This window comes from Schistocerca americana, chromosome 1, assembly GCF_021461395.2.
Source record: "Schistocerca americana isolate TAMUIC-IGC-003095 chromosome 1, iqSchAmer2.1, whole genome shotgun sequence".
NCBI classification, from domain to species: Eukaryota; Metazoa; Arthropoda; class Insecta; order Orthoptera; family Acrididae; genus Schistocerca; species Schistocerca americana.
Window position 1 is genome coordinate 752,653,458 of NC_060119.1, and position 21,656 is coordinate 752,675,113.

Sequence of the window (21,656 nt, forward strand, 5' to 3'; positions counted from 1 at the left end):
GTTGTTTACAGCAATAAAAGGGATGATGTGAAAGAACATGTAACAGTATCATACTGTCAAATTAATTGGCAAAAAAAAGTAATATCTTCCAAAAATCAAACGATTCCCATATACCATAGAATATCAGAGGAATATAAATGTGACAGCAATACACCATAGAGTCACAAATAGAATTAATTCGAATAATGGGCTTTCTGTCAGTAAGAAAGGTAAATACACCAAGCACTGTATAGCTTCACAATTACCTTCCCATACCATATGTTCAGTGTGACATGAACACTCATGTGAAATAGGGGTTTGTTCATGATCCATTTAAAGTATTTTCTTCATTACCCTATTTCAACAGACACATGTTCACTGTGTCAGTCATCAGCAACATTGTCTCAGTGCCTTCATTTCCAGCATAACTACTACAAAAGATTTTCAGTTTATTGATCATTAAGACACAATTTCTACATAGTGAATATTGAAGTCTCATTGCAGAATTGTCCTTGCCATTGGGATTGATGCAGGGCATTATTGTTGAATTACTGAACAGCAAGGTTGATCACTGTATAATGTATCTCGCTGCCCTGCCATTCTGTGGCACACATGCAATTCATGGACTTCCTGTTGATTTGCATACCGATGCAGATACAAGCATTATTGCAGTAGTTGTATTGACCAGACACTGTTAGTTGCAGACTGATTCTGTTTTGGATGTGCAGCTATGGCTGGTTTGAAAGAGTCAGAAATCTTTGCTCTACTAGAATGCATGCTCTGTTAGCATTGTGATTTGCTCACTTACAACACTAAGTTGTCAATACAAGATGTTTATTCCACTGAGACCATCATTTGAAACAAAATGTTTTGCTCCACACAAATGATAGATTTAGACAGCTGAGTCACTTTCATATGCGCATATAAATACACTTTTATGTATAACATTAACATATCATACATTGTGTTCTAATAAAGAATCAAACAACGGATGTGTAATAAAGAACCATACTGTGCATAGGAACAATACAAGAGTGCAACAGAATCACAACTGAAGACAGAACCGCTGTGCTACTAGCTTTAAAGGGTGGCCGCGAGCACTGATAGGTTGGCAATATGGACATGACTCTGTGGTCAGCACACGGTGGTGACGATGCTCGTGGTTACAGATGGAGCTGCGCTGTCCAGTGGCTGTCATAGAGCTTCATGCCCGTTGGCAGGCTTTCAAAATCACTGAGCTGGGATACTAGATCCTCCCCGTCTTAAATGGGCACATATGGCTTGAAGCACACTGGAAAGTGCTTTGCCAGGTGAACTTCTGGCACCATTAGCGTCCTGGTACTGAAGCCTACTGACTGGGTGGAGGAGCCCAGGGCACCTGGGAACGTGCTGGGGTTTGGTGGCATGAGTGACATTGGCCGAGGAGGTGGAGGCTGTGGCAAGACATTCAGCCCCGTGCTCTTGTCCACAGAAACTGTTGCTGGTGTCCTGAAGCACAAGCTATACTCATGTGGTCATGGGACCAGAGAGGGTGAGAATTCCACGTATGATTGAGCCACCAAAGTCGGTGCAGTTTGGAGGCATGGACGGAGTTAGTTGGTTTGATCGCGTTGCAAACCTCTCAGGTCGTTTGCCCCGTAGAAGTGTGCCCACACTGCTACACAAGCCAGTGTGCTGGGCTTGGGTGTTTTCCAGGCCTGTGGTGATGTAGGAGGAGGAGATGTAGGAGATGTGGAGGAGCTCTGCTGGGCTACAGTTGTCGGTGGCAGTGCTCCTGTATGTGCTCAGGAACACAGTGAGAGCAGCTGTGGTGGTGTTATTATTCCCACCCATTTTAACATTTGCTGTTTAAGTTTCTATCCCATATGTCCTGCTTTGCCATTGGAGGATGAGGAAATGGCATTTGTGGAATAGAATTGTTCAAAAGCCGTCATCATATGCACAGTTGTCTGACACAGTAGTTTGGGAAATCCTTTCAATGATGAGAATGTGGATAATCCATTAAGCATGGAGTCAGTTGTGGTGGACACCACACTGACTATATAGGGGTAGTTAGAATGAGCATCCATGACAGTGAGCCACATAGAACCTAGGAAGGCACCTGCAATGTGCAGGCGAATGTGGTCCCAGCAGTGACCAGGGCTTGATCAGATGGCCAAAGATTGGGACAGAGAAACCTGATACCAGGTGTTAGTGGCCTCCACATCCTTGTTCAGTCTTGGCCAGTAGCAGGTCTGCTTGTAAGGGCATTTATTCATGACAAATCCCAATGCCTGCGATGGATAAGCTGTATAACTTCAGGCCGAAGGACAAATATCTGCCTTAGCATCAAGCAGAACAATGTCTGTGATGACTGACAGATGATGGGAGAGGTGAGCCCAGGCCTGGAGCTCCAGATTAGTGTTCTTTGAAACATATGTGCCCTGCGCCCCCCCCCTTTCCCCCATGGAGTGCACAGCGCGTGGTGTGCCATAAGATAGGGTCATGCCATGTCAGCAGCAATTTAAATAGTATAAGGGAAACACTTCCATGGTCCGTCACCATTCCTTGTTAATGTGGAACAATGAGATCTCCTGTTGGTCAAAGGCCAGGTCTGGTCCTGTTGGTAAGTGAGATAGAGTATTCTTATTTGCTTGTTGTACTGTGGGCTTGTATTTAATGGTATAATCGTAGGACCTACGGAAAAGCGCTCAATGGTGGAGACGTTGTGCTGTCCACTTTGTAAGCTGGGAGTGTGCCCCAAAGAGAGCAACCAGTGGTTTTCAGACTGTAATGAGTGTAAACTTTGCCCTGAATAGGTAAACATGGAATTTCTTCAATCCAAAAATAATTGCCAAAGCTTCTTTTTCTGCCTATGAGTAGTTCTTTTGAGTGGGTGTCAAAATCTTTGATGCATAGTCAATCAGTTGCTCAGTATCATCATCATCATCATCATCATCATCATCCCTATGTGCCAGCACTGCATGCACTCTGGCTGAGGGGCACCCACAACCAAAACCAGTGGACATGAAAGGGGGGGGGACATAAGGCGTGGAGCAGAGCAGAGCAGGTGCACCAGCTGAGTAAAAGCGTGCTCACATGCTGTCCCCCACCTCTACTGAATGCCTTCCCCTACAGCTAGTCTAGGGATGCATAATATGGGCCCCTTGAGGGAGGAATGCAGAATAATAATTCACCTTCCCCAAAAAAACCATGCAACTTCTGTGAGTGTAGGCAGCAGGATTGAAGATCAATAACTGCAACATTGCAGTCAGTGGGTTGGATCCCTTCTTTGTTGATAATGTGTCTGAGGTAGTCCACTTGCTCATGAAAAAACTGGTAATTGTGTAAGCAGCACTTGAGCCATTCATCACACAACATAGTAAACAGGGTGCAAATGTTAAGCAGGTAGTCTTGACACATAGGGGTCATGACAATTATGTTGCCAAGATAGTTTGTACAAGCAGGGATAGACATGGTTAACTATTCCCAGTATCTCTGGAAGAATGTCAGAGCAGAAGAGATCCCAAAGGAGAAACATATGTATTTGAAAATAAACATGATGCTTAGTGAGTCATCATCCAGTGGGATTTGCAAATATATGTCGGTGAGATGTACCCTAGAAAAATATTTACCTCTGACAAGCTTTGGAGGAGGTGCTCTGGATATGGTATGGGGTACGTTTCCACCTGGATGTGGGCATTGATAGTTGATTTAAAATCTCTGCCAGTGGGTTTCTTGACCACCAGCAGGATCATGGCCCAAGTGCTGGATTTAACAGGTTCAGTCACCTCAGCCTCATAGAGGCAGTCGAGTTCCTGCTTTAGGCTGCCCGTAAGGAGACTGGAATGGTTCGTGCCCGGCAGAAATGGGGCATGTTGTTGGGACACAGAGAGATATTAACCTGGAAATCTGGGACACACCACAGACCAGATTTGAAGATAAGTGAGAAAGCAGCACAAAGTTCGTTGTGTTCCTGCAAGGAAACTGTGTCAGTGACAACATGAACCTCATCAATGATATTGAAACGATGAGAAGGCATCCAGGCCAGAAAATGTTTCTGGATGAGTGACTGTTGACAACAAGCAGCATCATCAACCATGCAATGTTTAAGTATGTGCCAGTGATTGTGAACTGACACCAGAGGGGAGTCTAATTATCATAATATACAACTGACTTATGGGAGGGCAGAGCTAATTTAGGGAAAAATCAGATGAGCATACATTTGGAAATTCATCGAGGAAACATGAGCTCCCATGTCTACCTGGTAACAGATGCCTTGGTATGCAATTGTGCAGCCGATAGGTTGGTAGACCTGAAGTTCATGCACTGTTCCTTGATGGAAATTGGGAATGGAACCCAACTGTTTCAACAGCTTACTGTAGACGGTTTGGCGATGCCCATCTTTTCCCCAATGGAAGCAGTGTCCCAGCAAGCTGGACATTCTACAGGTGGGTGTGCTATGAAGCAGTCAGGACAAGACAGAAGATCCCCCTGCCCTTGGTGACGGGGTGTGACTGGCTATTCAGAGGCCATCAATACATTGATGAATCACAATGACTCCATTGGGGAAAAGGCTTACATGCATTCCGCTCCACCAGGGAGTACAGTGGCAGCTGGTATTCTGCTACTTGCAATCGAGCTATGATGCACTCATTGCTGCCTGTGCAATTTCAAAAGAATGCATAATTTGTGACATATCATCCAGACGGATTACACAGATTTATCACGTTGTCTTGAATAAAGGTGACTGCATGCAAGGTTTTTTGAGGTGAGATCACACAAGTGAAATCACAATGGCAATTCAAGCCCTGCAAATCAGTCATCTGTGACCGATACAACTGACTATGTTGCTTGCAGTATTGATGAAACTTGAGTTGTGATGTGACTACTTGGAATCACTGTGAATAATAATTTGAAATCACTGAGCGCATCTCCTTGAAATTGAGTGTGATACGATTTGAGAGGGAAGCTAACTGCTTCAGTAAGAAAAATGTCTCCGTGGAAGCCCAAGAAAGGAAGAGCAACCAGTGGAGAAGGTTATCAAAGACCTAGAATTCTGTGAAGTGCTGATTCACCAACTATAAATGTGTGTCCCAATCCTGTCTGGCATTGCTAAAAGGGGGAAAGTTGGTGGGCAGCTGTCCACTGGGAAAGTGACGACTGCCCGTATGGAGTACATACCCTGATTATGCAGTTAATCCTACAAAAGCTGAATGTGCTATTGCTATTGTTGAAAGTGCTGTTGCCATGGCTTCTGCAGGAGCAACTTTTATTGTTGCTGTTCCAAAAACTACACGAGCTTTGCACCCATGAGATGCTGATAACCTTTGATCTTGTTGCCAGTTTTAGTGGTTGGAATCAGACAAGACTGGGAGCGACTCATCAAACCAGAGATCTGACCATCCAGCCAAGGTAGTCAATGACAAGTCGCCGAGTATGAAAGGAGAAAAGATAGGCAGATAGGCACTGGAAATGGCACGGCAGAATAACTAGTCCAAATGAGTATCCAAGAACAAAGTCCTAAGATGTCGTGAATACTAAGACCAAAAGAACAATGTGTAATGACAACAATACAAGAGAGCAATGAAATTATGACTGAAGACAGAACTACTGTGCTGCTAGCCCTAAAGGATAGCCAAGAGCACTGATAGGTGGCAAGATGGGTGCGACTCTGTGGCTGTCACTGTAGCAATGATGCCAACACTCACAGATGGGGCAGTGCTATCTAATGGCAGTAATCTAGTTCTGTTGCCTCCAGTGGGCATTCAGAATTGCTGGGGTGTGATACCAGACAAGTGACAAACCAAAGTCTTGTCTTATAATGTAGGGAGCTGTTTAGTTCCTTTCAGTGTGATTGTAGGCAGAGATCTTACTGTTGAGTACTTGACCTACGAAATTATGTAACAGGCATACTTCCCCCCTCACCCCTCTTCCCCCTCCTCGATGTCTCTCGGATGTGGCCTGCAGAAGACTTCCCTGTTTTCCAGTGGTTTCTTATTATCGTCTTGTGTGTTGGATTCAGTTGCTTACATCTCCTCACACCTCAGTAGCCTGTCCTGTTGGGTGTTCTGAGTTACCTGTTTGTGGTCCCTGGACATCCATGGCTTCTTGGAAGTTTTGAGCTCCAATTACAGCCACACAATTCTTTCTCCCTCACTTCCTCCCTTCTTCACTCACCCATTCATGTGGCTCTGTGCCCTCTCTCTCCCTCCCCCCGCCCCCATCTGCCCACACACTTTTCCTCCTCTTGGAACATTTGATCATCTAACCAAAACAATTCTCTTAATATTCTAAATGCATTTTCTTAACATTCTCAAACTGCCAGAGATGTTTTCTTTCTATTGTCTCAATAGTCTCAATTCCACAACCAACACTTTCATTTATTTCTTGATTTCGTATCTGATTCCTTGTTGTTACTCCACAGCAGCACCTCCAGTGTTCCATTTCCATTACTTTCATTTTATTTTCGTTCTGGTTTGTAATTACCTATATTTCTGCTCCACATGTTCTTGTGCCCTGTATAGCATTGCATATTGAGATTTATAGTGTCCTATGGCTTCTGAAAGTCTATAAAAATTAGGTGGGCTTCTGTATTGATGACAAAGTATTTTCTAATCATATGCTTAAGACAAAACATGTTGTCCATGCATGATCTTCAGCCCCAAACCCATTCTACTCTCATATCTCGTGAATTTGCTTGTCATTGTGCTTTTGAGAGCTTTTTCATATAGTATCATCACTATCACCAATGGTTTTATTATTCTCCAGTATTTTACAACAATCTAATGCTGCAGTTAGTAGGTGATGTTTGCAGAACTGAGAAAATAAGCTAGTTTTAATTTTTTTGCTTTGATATATATGGGTGTGGGCTGGAATGGATATACTGTTTTCACTTGATATTTGACACTCATAGGCCTCTTTCTGATGAAATAGTGACATGGTTTCTGCACTTTAGGGAAATGAAAATATCACAATTGCAGGTATTTCTTAGAGTGCCTCAGCACAAGAGATGTGGGTGCAGACAGTGTCTATCGCTTGCAATTCTGTCATTTTTTCACTTGATATTGTTTTAGACATTTGATACTGATTTTTTTTTTCATTTGCTGGCACCATTAGCAGCTTCTAATTGATAAATGTAATTTTAACTTTTTTAATGTTTCTTGTGGTCATATAACCGAATGTTATCCCTAAGGTTTTGTTTGCTCCCTATAATCTTCTTTTTTTTTTTCCCTAAAATGTCTAGGGATACAGTAACTGTGGCATTTTTATCTGGAAGATTAAATTGTCAGTAGTCTTTTATATTTTCTGGTATCTCATTAAAATTTCTTTGTAAACTATTATTAATTGTATGTTATATTTTATTTATGTAATTTAAAGTTTATTGATGTAATTGTTCTTTGATCTTTGGACTGTTGCAGAGCACTTATGACTCACCAGTGAACAGACAAAATATGAGTGTGCCTCCACCTGTCTACAACCAGCCTCAGAAATATCAGCCAAATCTTGTACCACATAATGTTGCCCAGTATCCTCCACAGGCTGGAAATCATACTGCTCCATATGTAATGCAGAGTGGACAGCAGGTGCCCAATATCATACAGAGTCCCCAAAACACTCCTCAGTCTCAAACTCAGATGAAAATAAATGTTCAGCAAGTTTTACACTCTCAAAATACAAGCAATCAATCGCTAAGCAGGACATCTCCATATCCAAGTTGTAGGGATCCACGTCTCAAAGATAATATTTCTGTGTCATGTGAAAACCCAATTCCAGTTCCTTCAGTTGCCACACGGCATAATACTGCAATAATAGATAACCAGTCCAGTGCTTCTTTGACACAGAAAGTGCTCACACTTCCCCAAAGCCCTCTACCTGGACAGCCGCCTCTCCCACCTGGACAGCCGCCTCTCCCACCTGGACAGCCGCCTCTCCCACCTGGACAGCCGCCTCTCCCACCTGGACAGCCGCCTCTCCCACCTGGACAGCCACCTCTCCCACCTGGACAGCCTCCCCTCCCACCAAAAGAGATGAAAATAGAACAGCCACCTCTTCCAATATCACCACCACCACCATCTACACCACCTCCCAGCATAAAATCAGAAGTTCAAGAAGAGAACTCAAAGTCATCAACCGCACAACCACAAAAACCCTCACCACTCGTTTCTCACCTTAAGAAACTTCTTCCCAGCAAGAATGAAAGAAGCCAGGAAGTGGAATCAGTGACAACTATTGCAGGTGCTTTATTCCCAACAGAAAATGAAAATGGTTCCAAATCTGAAGCATTTAGTAATCGTACTGTGACTACCCCAGTGTGCTCTGCGACAGTACATTGTACTAACTCGCTTATCAGTACTAAAATTGGAAATATTGCATCATCTTGCCAGCCTCTGGTAACTGATAACCAATTAACTTCAGAAAATAAATATTTGTCAGCAGTAACTGATTTGCTTGATAAAAATATTTCTGGATTTATATCTTCAGTAATTGAAAAAAGGAATTCCAAATCGTCGCCATTAACTGGTTCAGCAAATAGTGACAGCCAAAGAGAAACTGCACAAGAACAGAGACCTGAATATCAAAAAAACTTAAATGAATGTATTTGTGAAAAAACTGGTGTTGAGAAAAAGTTGTGTCTAAAGTGTTTGTACAAAAAGAGAAAAGTATTAGAACCAGCGTCAGTATTCTCAGGTATACCTAAATTATCTCGCTGTATAAAGAGACCTATAGTTGTTAATCTTCTTAACAAAAGGAAGACACAACCTGTGACAGCAATTGTGAAACCAAATGTTCATGAAATACAAACCAGTAGCTCATGTTCAGAACAACCCCACCAACAAGAAAGTGCGTCATACTCCAACTCTCCATATAGTGAAACCGGATCCCGCTGGTCCACAGAGTCAGTCCCAGTGCTCACAGAGCAGAGAACTGATAAACATTCTGGTGACATCTGTAATGATAAAAGTAATGTAATTGTACAAAAAACATCATGTCCAGGACATCAGACAAAACTCACAAATGTTGATACACCCTGTAGTCCTAAAAATTCAGATGAATTTTCTGGAATAATAAAGGATGTGGCTATTGATCAGATATCTGTTAGTCATAATATAGGGAGCCCAATTGATAGCTGTGAGAAAATTGTTCCAGAAGGACAAACACACAATTTCGAAACAGAACAACATACCAGGAAACCAGCCTTAAGTGATGAACACACATCTGAAATAAAGGAGAGGATTCAAGACACTGTTGTGTTAAAACAAATGGATGTTAGTCTGAGTGAAGTGAAGTCTAGCAGTGTTCAGATGAAAAATGAAAACTCTTTAAAAAATAAATATTTAACTTCTGTAATTACTGGGAATAAATGGAATAAAAAAATTTCTGCTGCACCAAGGTCCTATCGTTCGAAGTCTGCAGATTGTATGCTGGATAGTCTGCAACAATCTGCAAAGGAATATGCAAAGGTACCTAAAGATGATGTGCTCCAATTGGTTGGAAATAGTTCCTTGATGCATGACGCAGATACGCTGAGAAATAATACTCAATGTCCTACTGAGAAACGTGAAGAGAACCAGAATGAGACTAACACTTCCGTTTCATTTACAACAGAGAAGATAAATGAAGAAAAAAATTATACAAAAAAGCCTGTTAGCAAACATCAAATTTCTTTATCTGGGAAAGTGGAAGAAAGTGACACCCTGCACAACAGGGAAGTCAGTGCAGCCTCTGGTGACCAAAAATTGGAAGACACTGTACTGATGGCTCATATACCAAATAACAATGGAAAGTTGGATTATGTGAGGCCTAAAACAACTGATATTTGCTTGTCAGAAACAAAATTGGAGGATGTCACTGAGAGAATCACACAGGACATTTTTGGGTCATCTATCTCTGTCAAGAAAGAATCACTGGAAAGTGATGCTGGTGGTGCAGAAGAAAAATCAAAAAGACTTGGAGAAATGTTTACAACATTAGATTCAACTGGAGGTGTTCATTTAGGAAGTCTATGTTGTATTGAGAAGACCATGTGTCATTGGAGTGTTGAATCTCTTAATGACAATCCTACATCACCTTGTACCAAACTGAAAACTGAAAAATTAAATACTACAACAGAGGTATCATCAGATAACAGCTTAAAGTCACAGAATCCATCCAAACACCTAAATAGTAATGTAGCAACCTCTGTTATAAAGATAGAATGCAATTCTAGTGACAGCGCAGTGTGCAGTTGGGAAAAAGCTGGAAATACCAATATGCAGAATAAACCTTTTAAAAATGAAAAGTCAGATCCATCAGTCGTTACACAAACTGGAAGACAGTCACTTCAGGTTGTTACTGAGCATTGTAGACAGGACGAGGAAATGTGTATTGCAATAGATTCTGCACCAGTTACACATGGAAATGTGCTTAAGAGACCAACAAGTAAAGATTCATCATGTGTTGAAGATGTAAAAGTAGCCATAACTGCAGTGAGTGATGATAAAGTTCTTGACAGTCTTGAAAATGTACAGCAGCCAGCAATATCACATACACAAAATAAATCTCAGGCAAAGGATACAGACAGTTTGTTTGATAATGATTCCTCAAAGATTAATACAGACTTGAAAGTTGCACAGTCATTACAGGAAAAGTCATTATGCCACATTGATGAAGTGATGCTAGAAAAACCATTAAAAAAAATTGTGAAAAGCGAAGAACAGAAAGATGACATAATACAAACATCTTACCTTTCTGAAAGAGCTGTGAATGTATCTGTATCTGATTCATCAGACTGTGACATTATAGAACTGCCTACAACCATTGATCTGTGCCTTTCAGATGATGCAGATGATCTGCATGAAGTACCAGTGTCTCCAAAAGTGTTGCCCATTGTAGATATCACTAATGAAAAACCAGTAGTTATGAATGATTCTTCAGAATGCATAACAATAGATGGTTCTCCTGAAAAAGAAATTCCTGGAAGCAATGTTGAGAGTATGGATGTAACACCTTCCATATCCAGTGCAACCATAATCGCTTCACAAGAAAATTGCGTGTCTGTAACAGATTCCATGCTACCGGCAGAGCCTATTCCAGAGCTGCTTGACGAGACTCCTTGCCTAAATAGGAACTTGTGTAAATCATCCATTCAGACAGAAGATAAATCATTATTACAAATGAAGCCAGAAGAAGAAATGAAATTAGAGCCCAAGATGTCATCAGATAGATTTGACATGGATATGAGTTTACAGCCCAGATCACCATTAGAAGTAGATAGCTTTGTCAATAACAGAGGTGAAGTGACACCCACTAAACCAGATATTTTTAGAAGTTCACCTCCATCCAAACCATTCATTAACGATACCCTCCTGTCACGAATGAAACCTGCTCCCCGAAGTGTAAAGCTGCACCATGCTGCATTACTGCAAGACAGACATGTGCACAACAAGATCCTTGATTTATATCCTGTAAAGAGACGGAATAAGTCCCTACAGAAAATAGAGTGGGAGAAACAAAATGCTACAAGAGACACTGAAACAAAAGATAGGCCTTCATTCTCTGAGGAAAATTTTAAGGGAGGCCATTCCCAAAATAAAAGAAATTCTTCTGTACTTTCAGGTAATAGTAATAATGAAAATGGCTCTGTTACAGCGGTTTCATATGCTGATGTGAGAGGTGAAATTAATGAGCCATCAAATACTCAAGAAGGGTATGGGGAACCATGCTTAAAGAAGCGGAGACAGTCCCCATTAATCAGAAACAATGAGCAGACAGAATCTAATGAGACTGTTGTTTCAATAACATCTCATCCAAAAAATGTACAAAAAAGCACTTTGTCTGTGACAGTCCTTCAACCCATAAGCATTGTGCCTAGTGAGAGCCGTGAAGGGACCCTGTCATCTCAAGTGCAGAGACATTCTTCACGCATTTTGAGAAGTCCTAAGAAGAATACTGTTATTTTTGCCAAATATGTAGGTGGTACTGATTTCATGTCAAATGAAGAAGATTGCTCAAATGAAGATATTGCATCAACACAAGTTGAGAGAATTGTTAGTAAGTCAGAGAATACAATCAAGAAGTACCCTCATCGGTCACAGCTTCCTTCATATGCTCTCACCAGAAGAGTACTAATAAGCAGGCTCAGAAGATGCCCAGTGGTTCTTCAGGCTAATTTCAAGAAAATGGCCAAGTTACTTAGGCAAGGTTCGTAGATTCATTAAGAATATGTCAACTAATTATAATCTCTTTGTACAAGGTTAAAATAATATTATCTGAAGTACTTTGCTACAAAAATGAAAATTTCTGAATGAAGATGGACAAGCACAATTGAGGAAATGTGATGATTTGCCTGTTGTTGGTGATCTATGGTACATAGAAACATGCAACAGTGCAGAAATGTTACCAGTTTTCAAGCTACCACTTTCTTTTAGTACAATTACACAATCTCACATACACAACCAACGGACACCCGAACTCGTTCACTCACAGCTATGGCAAATCTCATCATTGTTACAGATGGGTGCATTTGTTATCTGCTGGTTGTGTATGTGATATTATGTCCTTAGACAAGCAAACTATGGTAACTCAAGAGTTAATGCCACCTCTGTGCTGGTCTACTGTTTTGTCTATCAACTGTCAATCAGCCTCAAGTAGTGGTTGGCTTTCTTCATTTTTGTTTGAGATTTATTGTTTATTTACATGCTTCCCTCTATCCTAACATAACAAATTCTGTTTAGCCAAATTTCTGCAGCAGTTATCAAGACATTCATTTATGTACAACAATGATTACCTGCCATTTAACAAAATTATGTTCTGTATGTTGGGCTTTCCATGACTCGTGCATGGTTTTCACTATTTGTGAATTTAGGTTTCAAATGCCTAGTCTCGCCAGCTAAGGAAACCTATCATAACAACATTTTAAGACTGGTGTTCAGATAAACTGTTTTCTGTCCAAAAGCTTTCTGTAGATAATGTTAGACTTTGTTACATCCAAAATGAGACAGAATTTAATATTACATTTTTCCTTATAATTATACAGTTTATTAAAGCATTTTAAGTAGTTCCCCATAGTCTGTCATTGATGATCCTGTAAGTGCTGCTTGTGTTCTGATCTCATATTTACAGTTTTATAGAAACTGAGAACCATGCATGTAACAAAAGTCCTTTATAAGAACATTTTCTGAATTCAGTGTTAGAAACGCAAATTTCTATTGGAACTTGATTTGATGTATTGGAATACATTCAGAATTTTTAGGTCACATGAATTCCCTGCCTCTCACACATTTTGCTGCAGCACTGTGTATGGTATTGTTTTTCCAAGAATGATGTTAAACACTCATTACTAATGAGAAATGAATATATTATTGTCAGATGACAAGTCGTGTACTTTTTAGATTGAATAATCTGTACTCAAGATAATTTTGATCATTACATAGGCATGAAACATCCATAGGATAAACAATTCAAAGAAAATGTATAGTTCTGTGAGAAGTGTTTTTGCAAAGAATTGGGTTTATGAGGGACTGAAAGAGACAAAAATCTGTTTATTAATTTTGGTTACATCTTTATCTGGTTATTACTTTTCTTGAAACATATCACAATTGCTAATTTTTTTAAAAACCCCTTCTCCCAGTTTCTTAAATGAGTTGAGATGTGTTTCTGACTGTTATTTATGGACAAAAGTATGGACTTACACTATTTGTTGATGTTCCTAATGTGTTAGATGGTGTTGAGACTAAGGTATTGAAAGTTTTAAAGTTCTACTCAACAATTACAACTTCTACCTTGATAACTAAGTATAAGTTTTTAACTTGTTGTCATGCATATCTTTTGCAATTAGAGCTCCAACCTGATTTGACTTCCTGATACTTTATTACACTGATGAGCCAGAACATTATGATCACTGCTCACCTCAAGATAGCGATGCGGCTATAGCTAAAACAACTGGTTTTCATTTATACTGGTACTTTTTGTCTTCTGCGTAATGTGACAGTTAAAACCGCTTGAAATAACTGATTTTTCAGTTTTTTAAATTGCTATTATTTCCAGCAATAAATGTAAACTTCAACAAGCATTGAAAGCTGCTAATGAAGGTGAAGGAGTAGGATACCTCGATCTGTATGAGATTTAGACTGTGGCAGAAATTGACGTCAGTGTCTCCCATAAAGACGGCAAAGATGGAGGAAATAGGTGTGATAATGGTGAGAGCAAAAGATCTTTAGTTGATGACTTTCCTGCATCGTCAGTTTTCGATGATATCAATTTTTCACCTTGAAATTAAGGGTTCAGTTATCATCCCAAGTTTATATCACAGCAATAAAATTATAGGTATGTCAGTCAAATTTACCTTCTCTCCCAAGGGACATTGTGAATGTTTTCTGCTTACGTGTACTATACATTACTATTTCAGCAATGCTGTACTGACTCTTACGTTATGTATTTTTTTGCTAGACTACGTCAGCATTGCTATTTAAATAGCACTGATAGCTTTTCACATTTTCTTTAACAACTCAGTATTTCAAAGCAATAGAAATTTCACAAATAAACATTACGTATTTGATAGAAAATTTCATTTAAAAATAAAAAAAAATTAGCATTGCTGCTAAGGCAAATTGATGTATCAGTTTTTTTACCTGGTTTTTAGTAAAAAATGAAAAAATACCTGTCATAACCAAGACCAGTCAAATAACCAAAAAATACCAATTATTCAGAACTAAAATACTGGTACCAATTTTAACTGGTCAAGGTTGAATGCCACCTGGTGATATTGCAGGTACATGTGATAAGGAAAGTATAGAAGTGGAGCATAGGTGACAGGAGAATCATTGTGTCTACAATATGGATCACAACTGGGGAAATCCACTGACATAAGGGACTTTGACAGAGGGCAGGTTATTATGGCCTGGCATGTGGAAACAAGCATAGAATGCAGAGTTGAATGCTTACCTGCTCTGTAAAGCAGGATAGGTGGTAATCTGTCTGCAATTGGTGAAGGTACAAGTGTTTATGGGCACACCATTCGGTGCACATTGTTCAACACATTTGTGCTCTGTGGCACACCATTCCTACACGTTCTCATGTCACAACATTGTTGATTAAGATTGCAGATTAGAATCAGTTAGAAACATGCACATTGTTTTAAATTGCATTTGCACTAGCTGTGAAGGTGTGTGGGGTGAGGGACACGCGATCATAAAGATCGGACTGTGGATCAAAGGATCAAATGATAGATGTTGCCTGATCAGATATACCACATTTCTTGGTACGCCAGGATGTTGGTCGTGTCCATATTCACTGTCATCCAGGTGAACAGTTGCTTGCAACATGCACCACTCCTCAGACACAGGTTGGTGGGGACATTATTATGCCATCTATGGAACTGGTGGTAATAACTAAAGGCATATGACTACATGAACATAATTGCAGATCACCTGCATCCCTTTGTGCTTCATTTCTTCTCCATCAGCAGTAGCATCTTCAAGCAAGATAACTGTCAGTGTCACAATACCAGAAGCATGCTACAGTGGTTCAAGGAGCATGATAGTGAAGTCACATTAATGTCTTGGCACTAAATTCACCTGATCAGGGACGCTATCGAGAACCAGTTATGCACCCAGAATCCAAGGACCCATAAGTTATTTAAACTGCATGACCTGTGCGTAGACATCTGATGCCACATAGCTCCAGAAACCTCCTAAGGAATTACCACACAGAACTCCTGCTGTACTGCATTTCTAAAGTGGACCAACGTACTATTTAGTAGGGGATAATAATGGCAATGGATTCTTTCACGACGTCAGTGTTGTATAAAACACCTCTGACTTCTTGTGACAGCAGTTCGGGATAAAACCTCTATTGTCTTCATCACAAGCAGATGACTGTCAAAATTGCTGCTGTGCTGGCCCTATATAGCCCAAAGACGGCTTCTGATTGGTCGGTAGTTACATCATGCTGTCACAGATGGTGTTAGTGTCTGCATTGGTGGCACTACCGCTCCTGCCATAATGCAAACATTGCAACAAATATCTCTGGCTCTCCTCTGCATAGAGCGCTCACTTCCATGCCCTACTAAAATTATATCTGCCATCATGGTAGCAGGTATTTTCACACATTCTTATTTCTACTGCCTCTTTAATTAGAGTCCCAGTATGTGGAAGTCTGGGACAAAACTTTTGTTTCTTCAAACAGTATTTTATATTTGTTTGTAAGGCTGTGCTCAGCAACTGCAGATTTATCCAGTTCTCGATTTTTAATATGCTGTTGATGTTCTGCACTGCGGTCAGAAATGGTGCAGATGGGCTGACCAATGTAATTGCTGGGATGTTGTAAATTGAGAACAAGACTGTCCTTAACAGGGTGTAGTATCTGCTTTATCTTCTTAGTACATCAGAAAATATATCTGATATCTCATCTTCCCGGGACTCTCCCTATTTTGCTGGTTGTAGTGCACAGAAGAGAAGGAATGCAGTTGGTTGCTCATAACATAAATGTTCAACATTTTCACATTTCTTTTTCTATGACAACACTGACTGGATGTCATATGCCCCATAGCCATTCTTTCGGAACACACACTTCAGATGATTAAATTTGGACTGGAAGTGGCCCTCATTGTGAAGTAATGTTTTGGCTCATCAGTATATGTGTTATTTTCATGACTTTACTATATCTTCCATACTGTGATATTCATACAGATATGGTAAATTAGATTCTACATCTAAATCTATACTCTGCAAACCACCAGGAGGTGGATGGCAGTGGCTACGTCCCATTGTACTAGCTATTAGGGTTTCTTCCTGTTGCATTCACGTATTGAGCATGGGAAGAATGATCGTTTGAATGGCTCTGTGCATGCAGCAGTTATTCTAATCTTGTGCTGAGGATTCCTATGTAAGTGATACGTAGGGGGTTGTAGTATATTCCTACAGTCATCATTTAAATCCATTTCATGAAACTTTTAACAGACTTTCTCAGAATAGTTTACATCTATCTACAAGAGTCGTCTTCCAGTTCAGTCCCTTCAGCATCTCTGTGACACTCTCCCAAAGATCAAACAAACCTGTTACCATTTGTACTGCCCTTCTGTGTATATGTTCCATATCCCCTGTTAGTACTGTCTGGTACGGGTCCCATACACTGGAGCAATATTTTAGAACTGGTCACTGAAATGACTTGTAATCAATCTCCCTTGTAGACTGATTGCACTTCCCCAGTATTCTACTGGTAAACTGAAGTCTGTAATCTGCTTTACCCATTACTGAACCTGTGTGATACTCCACTCCATATCCCTCCATAGTGTTAAACCCAGGTATTTGCATGAGTTGGCTGTGTGCACCAGGGACTCATTGATATAGTCATAGGATAATACAGTTTTTCGTTTTGTGAAGTGCAAAATTCTACATTTCTGTACATTTAGAGAAAGTTGTCAATCTCTGCACCACACCAAAATCTTATCAAGATCTGACTGAATATTTATGCAGCTTCTTTCAGATGTGCATCTTTATGGATAACTGCATCATCTGCAGAAAGCTCGATTTTACTGTTAACATTGTCTGTAAGGTCATTAATATAAAATATGCACAGAAAGAGTCACAACACACTTCTCTGGGGCATATATGAAGTTACTTCTACATCTGATGATGACTCTCCATCCAAAATAACATGCTGAGTCCACCCTACCAAAAAGTCCTCAATCCAGTCTCAAATTTCACCCTGTGCAGTAGTAAATTTGACAATAAGTGTAGGTGTAGTACTGAGTCAGATGCTTTTCGGAAATCAAGTAATACTGCATCTACCTGGTTGCCTTGTCCTAAGCTTTCAGTATAACGTGTGAGAAAAATGCGAGCAGCATTTCGCATGACTGATACTTTCGAAATCCATGTTGGTTGGCATTGAGGTGGTCGTTCTGTTCAAGATACCTCATTATGTTTGAGTGCAGAATATGTTGTAAGATTCTGCAACAAATCGATGCCAAGGATATTGGATGATAGTTTTGTGGATCACTTCTACTACGGTACCTTTCTTGTAGATGGGCATAACCTGCGCCTTTTTCCAAGAACTGGGAATAGTATTTTGTTAAAGGGATCTACAATAAAATATAGTTAAAAGAGGGGTTAACTAAACCACAAATTCAGTATAGGATCTGACAGGAATTCCATCTGGGCCTGAAGCTTTGTTCAGTTTTAACAATTTCAGCTGTTTCTCAATAAATACTTATTTCATTCATATTTCCAGTGGTACAAGGATTAAATCAGGGCAGTTCTCCTGGGTTTTCCTTTGTAAAGGAACATTTGAAAATGGAGTTCAGCTTTTCTAACTTTTGTGCCACTATTGGCCATTACATATGACCAGAATTTCTTTAGGTTCTGTGAAAGACCACTTGACAATATTCTGCTACAATAGTCAATGAAGGCGTCATGCATTGCTCTCATGCCAGCAAAACGTGTTTCTTTCAGCAACTCTCTATTTATAGCTCTATGCTTAGTTAAATACCTACTGTGCAGTAATCTGTTTTTGTAGAAGTTTCTTTACAGTGACTGTATACCATGGAGGTTTGCTCCCACTATAAACTGTTCTACTGGGTACATATCTATCCAGTGCATGGTCAACCATTATTTTAAATGTGAGCCAGATTTCCTCTACTTACTCCTGCCCTGTGCTGAAATTGTAAAATTCCTCCACTACTGATTTTTTTATCTAGTTTACCAAACATATATATCTTTTTGTTTGTTTTAGTTGTCTTTTGTTCTTTGGTAATCATTGTTGCCACAACCACATCATGTTCATGATATCAGTTTCTGTATGGACATCCTCCAAGAGGTCAGGTCTATTTGTTGCCATTAGATCCAATATATTTCCATCATGAGTGGGGTTCCAACTACCTGTTCCTGGTAGTTTTCAGGGAAGGCATTTAGTAAAGTTTCACAGGGTGTCTTATGCCCACCATTAACTATTATGACTATTTGGGAAAGATTTCTTATTGAATTGCAGGACTTTTAAAGTTTCAACTGCATTTAATATTATTTAAATTTTTGCATGCTAGTGATGTGGCATTTAGGTGCTGTAATACCTTAAAGCAGCATGAATTAATAGTTTTCTCTGCATCATTGATTGATGGTATGCTTTGGGGTTTTTAGCTGAATAGTCAACATTGCTTGGAACCTGAAAGCATGCTACCAACCATTAGTAATACAAACTGTTTAGCACCATTCCATTGTTCTGTTACTGCAGTATGAACTGATGTCTTATTTTTGACAATTTCATCATAATTTATTGATTTAATTCTATTACAACTCAAGTTACATAACGTACTATATACAGGCCATACGCAAAATATGAGTTTCTTCTATCATGCAGTGTAGGCTTTCATGCCTAGTATATAAATCCTTGGTGATTTTTGTTATGTGGGCATTCGATCTTGGTCTAAGACAACATACTTCTTATCACTTATTTGTAACACTTTTGCTTGAAATTAACTGGTGCAGTTGGGTATCGCAGTCACCATGCTGCATCTCAAGTCATCCAAATGTTCACCGCATGTGATTAATGATTCCTCATCCATGTACAAAGAGAGGCAAAAAGATTGCCCGGCCTGAATAATTTAGAGTGCAAGAACAGAGCATTGTGGTGCCCAAGTTCAGAAGTGCCAGTGTTGACAACTCTAGTAGTCTGTGGAGCTTCAGCTTTGTGCTTACATTGTCAAATAGCAGCAATATAATATTTAGAAATAGATATGTTGAGATTCATTACAATTTAACTCATCATATAATTTCTTTTGAAAATCATTATTCAAGCAAGAAAGAGGTTTTTTTTAAAAAAAAAAAAAAAAAAGAAAAAAAAAAAAAAAAGAAACCTGTCGAGATAATGTTTTAAATCTTGATTCACTACAAATTGCGCAGTTACAGGCTTTTCTAGGTTCTACATTCTTCCATGAAATTCCATTTTATCCATTTTATAGTAGTCTAATCTTTAAACAAACAGACAAATGGTCATAGTAAAAATATTGAAAATGAATGTATTTATTTTTAATTACTTCGAATGCCAGCTGATGTCTGTATAGTTTTCAGCTAAGAGAAATGTATCAGCTGATTGGCATGTTTTTCTATGTCCTTACATGCAGTTTACATGAGCAAGTGGATGTGCCTTCCAATATCTGTTGTTTCTGCTTTTAATATTCATTCTTGAACTACAGTAGACCTATTTGGCTGTTAACACTAGAAACAAGCTCTTTGATAGGTGTCAGCTTACTGTACTTGTAGCTGTAGTGTGTGTCAGATCAGCTCTCACCCTATTAGATTATATTTTCTTTGTTTTACTTTTTTCAATATTCTCTTCAGGAAATAACTAATTTTAGTTTTTTGTTGTGCCTTTCTGTGACTTAGCATATCTGCTATACGGGGAGTAGCAGCTACACTTTTCATTATATTGTTTCATTCCATTCTGGAATTATTGTTTGTGAATTTGACATCTATAAATAATCTTCCTTGTGAGATAATATTTGTTTGACCTCCCATGACAATAAAAATAATCAACTTGAGGGTATATTCATCTCACCTCCCATAACATTCAAATAATATAATAGTATACCTAAAAACAAAGATGATGTGACTTACCAAACGAAAGCACTGGCACGTTGATAGACACACAAACACAATTCATATCATTAATTCAAATAATATAATAGCACGTAGACTTGTATTTTGAAATTAATATGTTGGTTAGTAACTGTGTAGGCCTTTTACAGAAAAATGAAATAAAATAAAATGAAGAGTAGGCTACGTATAGCTTTAGTATTTTGTCAACATGCCATTGGCATCAAGAACAGCTTGTATCATTCAAGGCATAGAATTTACAAGTCTATGGAAGAAGCCTCATTCATGACAATTCTCTCCCATGGAAAATAGCCAAATCTATTGTACATTCATGGCTCCCGAAGGAAGGTCTGGCCAATTGTTCCACAGAGTCTACTTTTAGGCCATATGTGCTCTATGGGATTGAGATCAGGTGACTGTGGAGGCCACAGAAGGCATTGGATAATATTCCTCCTCCTTTGAAACCAGCCAACTCTGCTAATGCTAGTGTGTGAGGGATAATTATTATGTTGGTAAGTGAGATGTCCTACAGGGTACCAAACTCAAGCACCAGCAATGATTACATTTTCAAGGAAATGTTCATGACATGCTGACTTGAACTTGCCTTGTTTATGTTCTGAAGTTACTACACCCATATGAGACATGAAGCTGCAACAGTTCATACTTATGCGTCCACTTCAGCATGTGTGTCCATGAAGCTTGTCATGTCATTACCCATCTGTGTAGTAAACAAGAGCAGGACCTCTGCTCTTGGACTCAATTGTGCACATGTTGGGGAAAATGGCTTTCATCCAATTAACATCTTCCCAGGAACTCACAATTGTCAGACAGGGGTTCTTTGATAAGAGCACAATGGGACCTGATTCCATGGTCCTTTGCTCTTCTAAGAGCAGTTCTTGATGAGCCCGGGAAATGTGAAGCTCGCCTTGGTTCTCAAATGATTGACAAAGGAGTATTTTGGGCCACCCTAATCTGTTCTTAATCTTGTCGCCACGTAGAGACTCAGGGTCTTCAGGTATTCAGCGTCTCGCTACCTCACCATTATCTCCAAATCATTAAATCCATAACCTAGCTGTGGAAGCATCAATACTACAACAATGTCCTGCCTAGGATGTCCTAACATTGTTTTCA

At 39.5% G+C, this 21,656-nt stretch overlaps 1 protein-coding gene across 1 annotated transcript in view; it reads left to right on the forward strand.

The window, feature by feature from the left end:
* The window catches only part of LOC124611132, a 236,098-nt gene that overhangs the window by 190,577 nt on the left and 23,865 nt on the right, over positions 1-21,656 (forward strand). Inside the window, exon 13 of the mRNA XM_047140217.1 lies at positions 7,380-12,141. Within this exon, the coding sequence (XP_046996173.1) occupies positions 7,380-12,141 (4,762 nt within the window). The remainder of the gene's footprint in view (positions 1-7,379; positions 12,142-21,656) is intronic.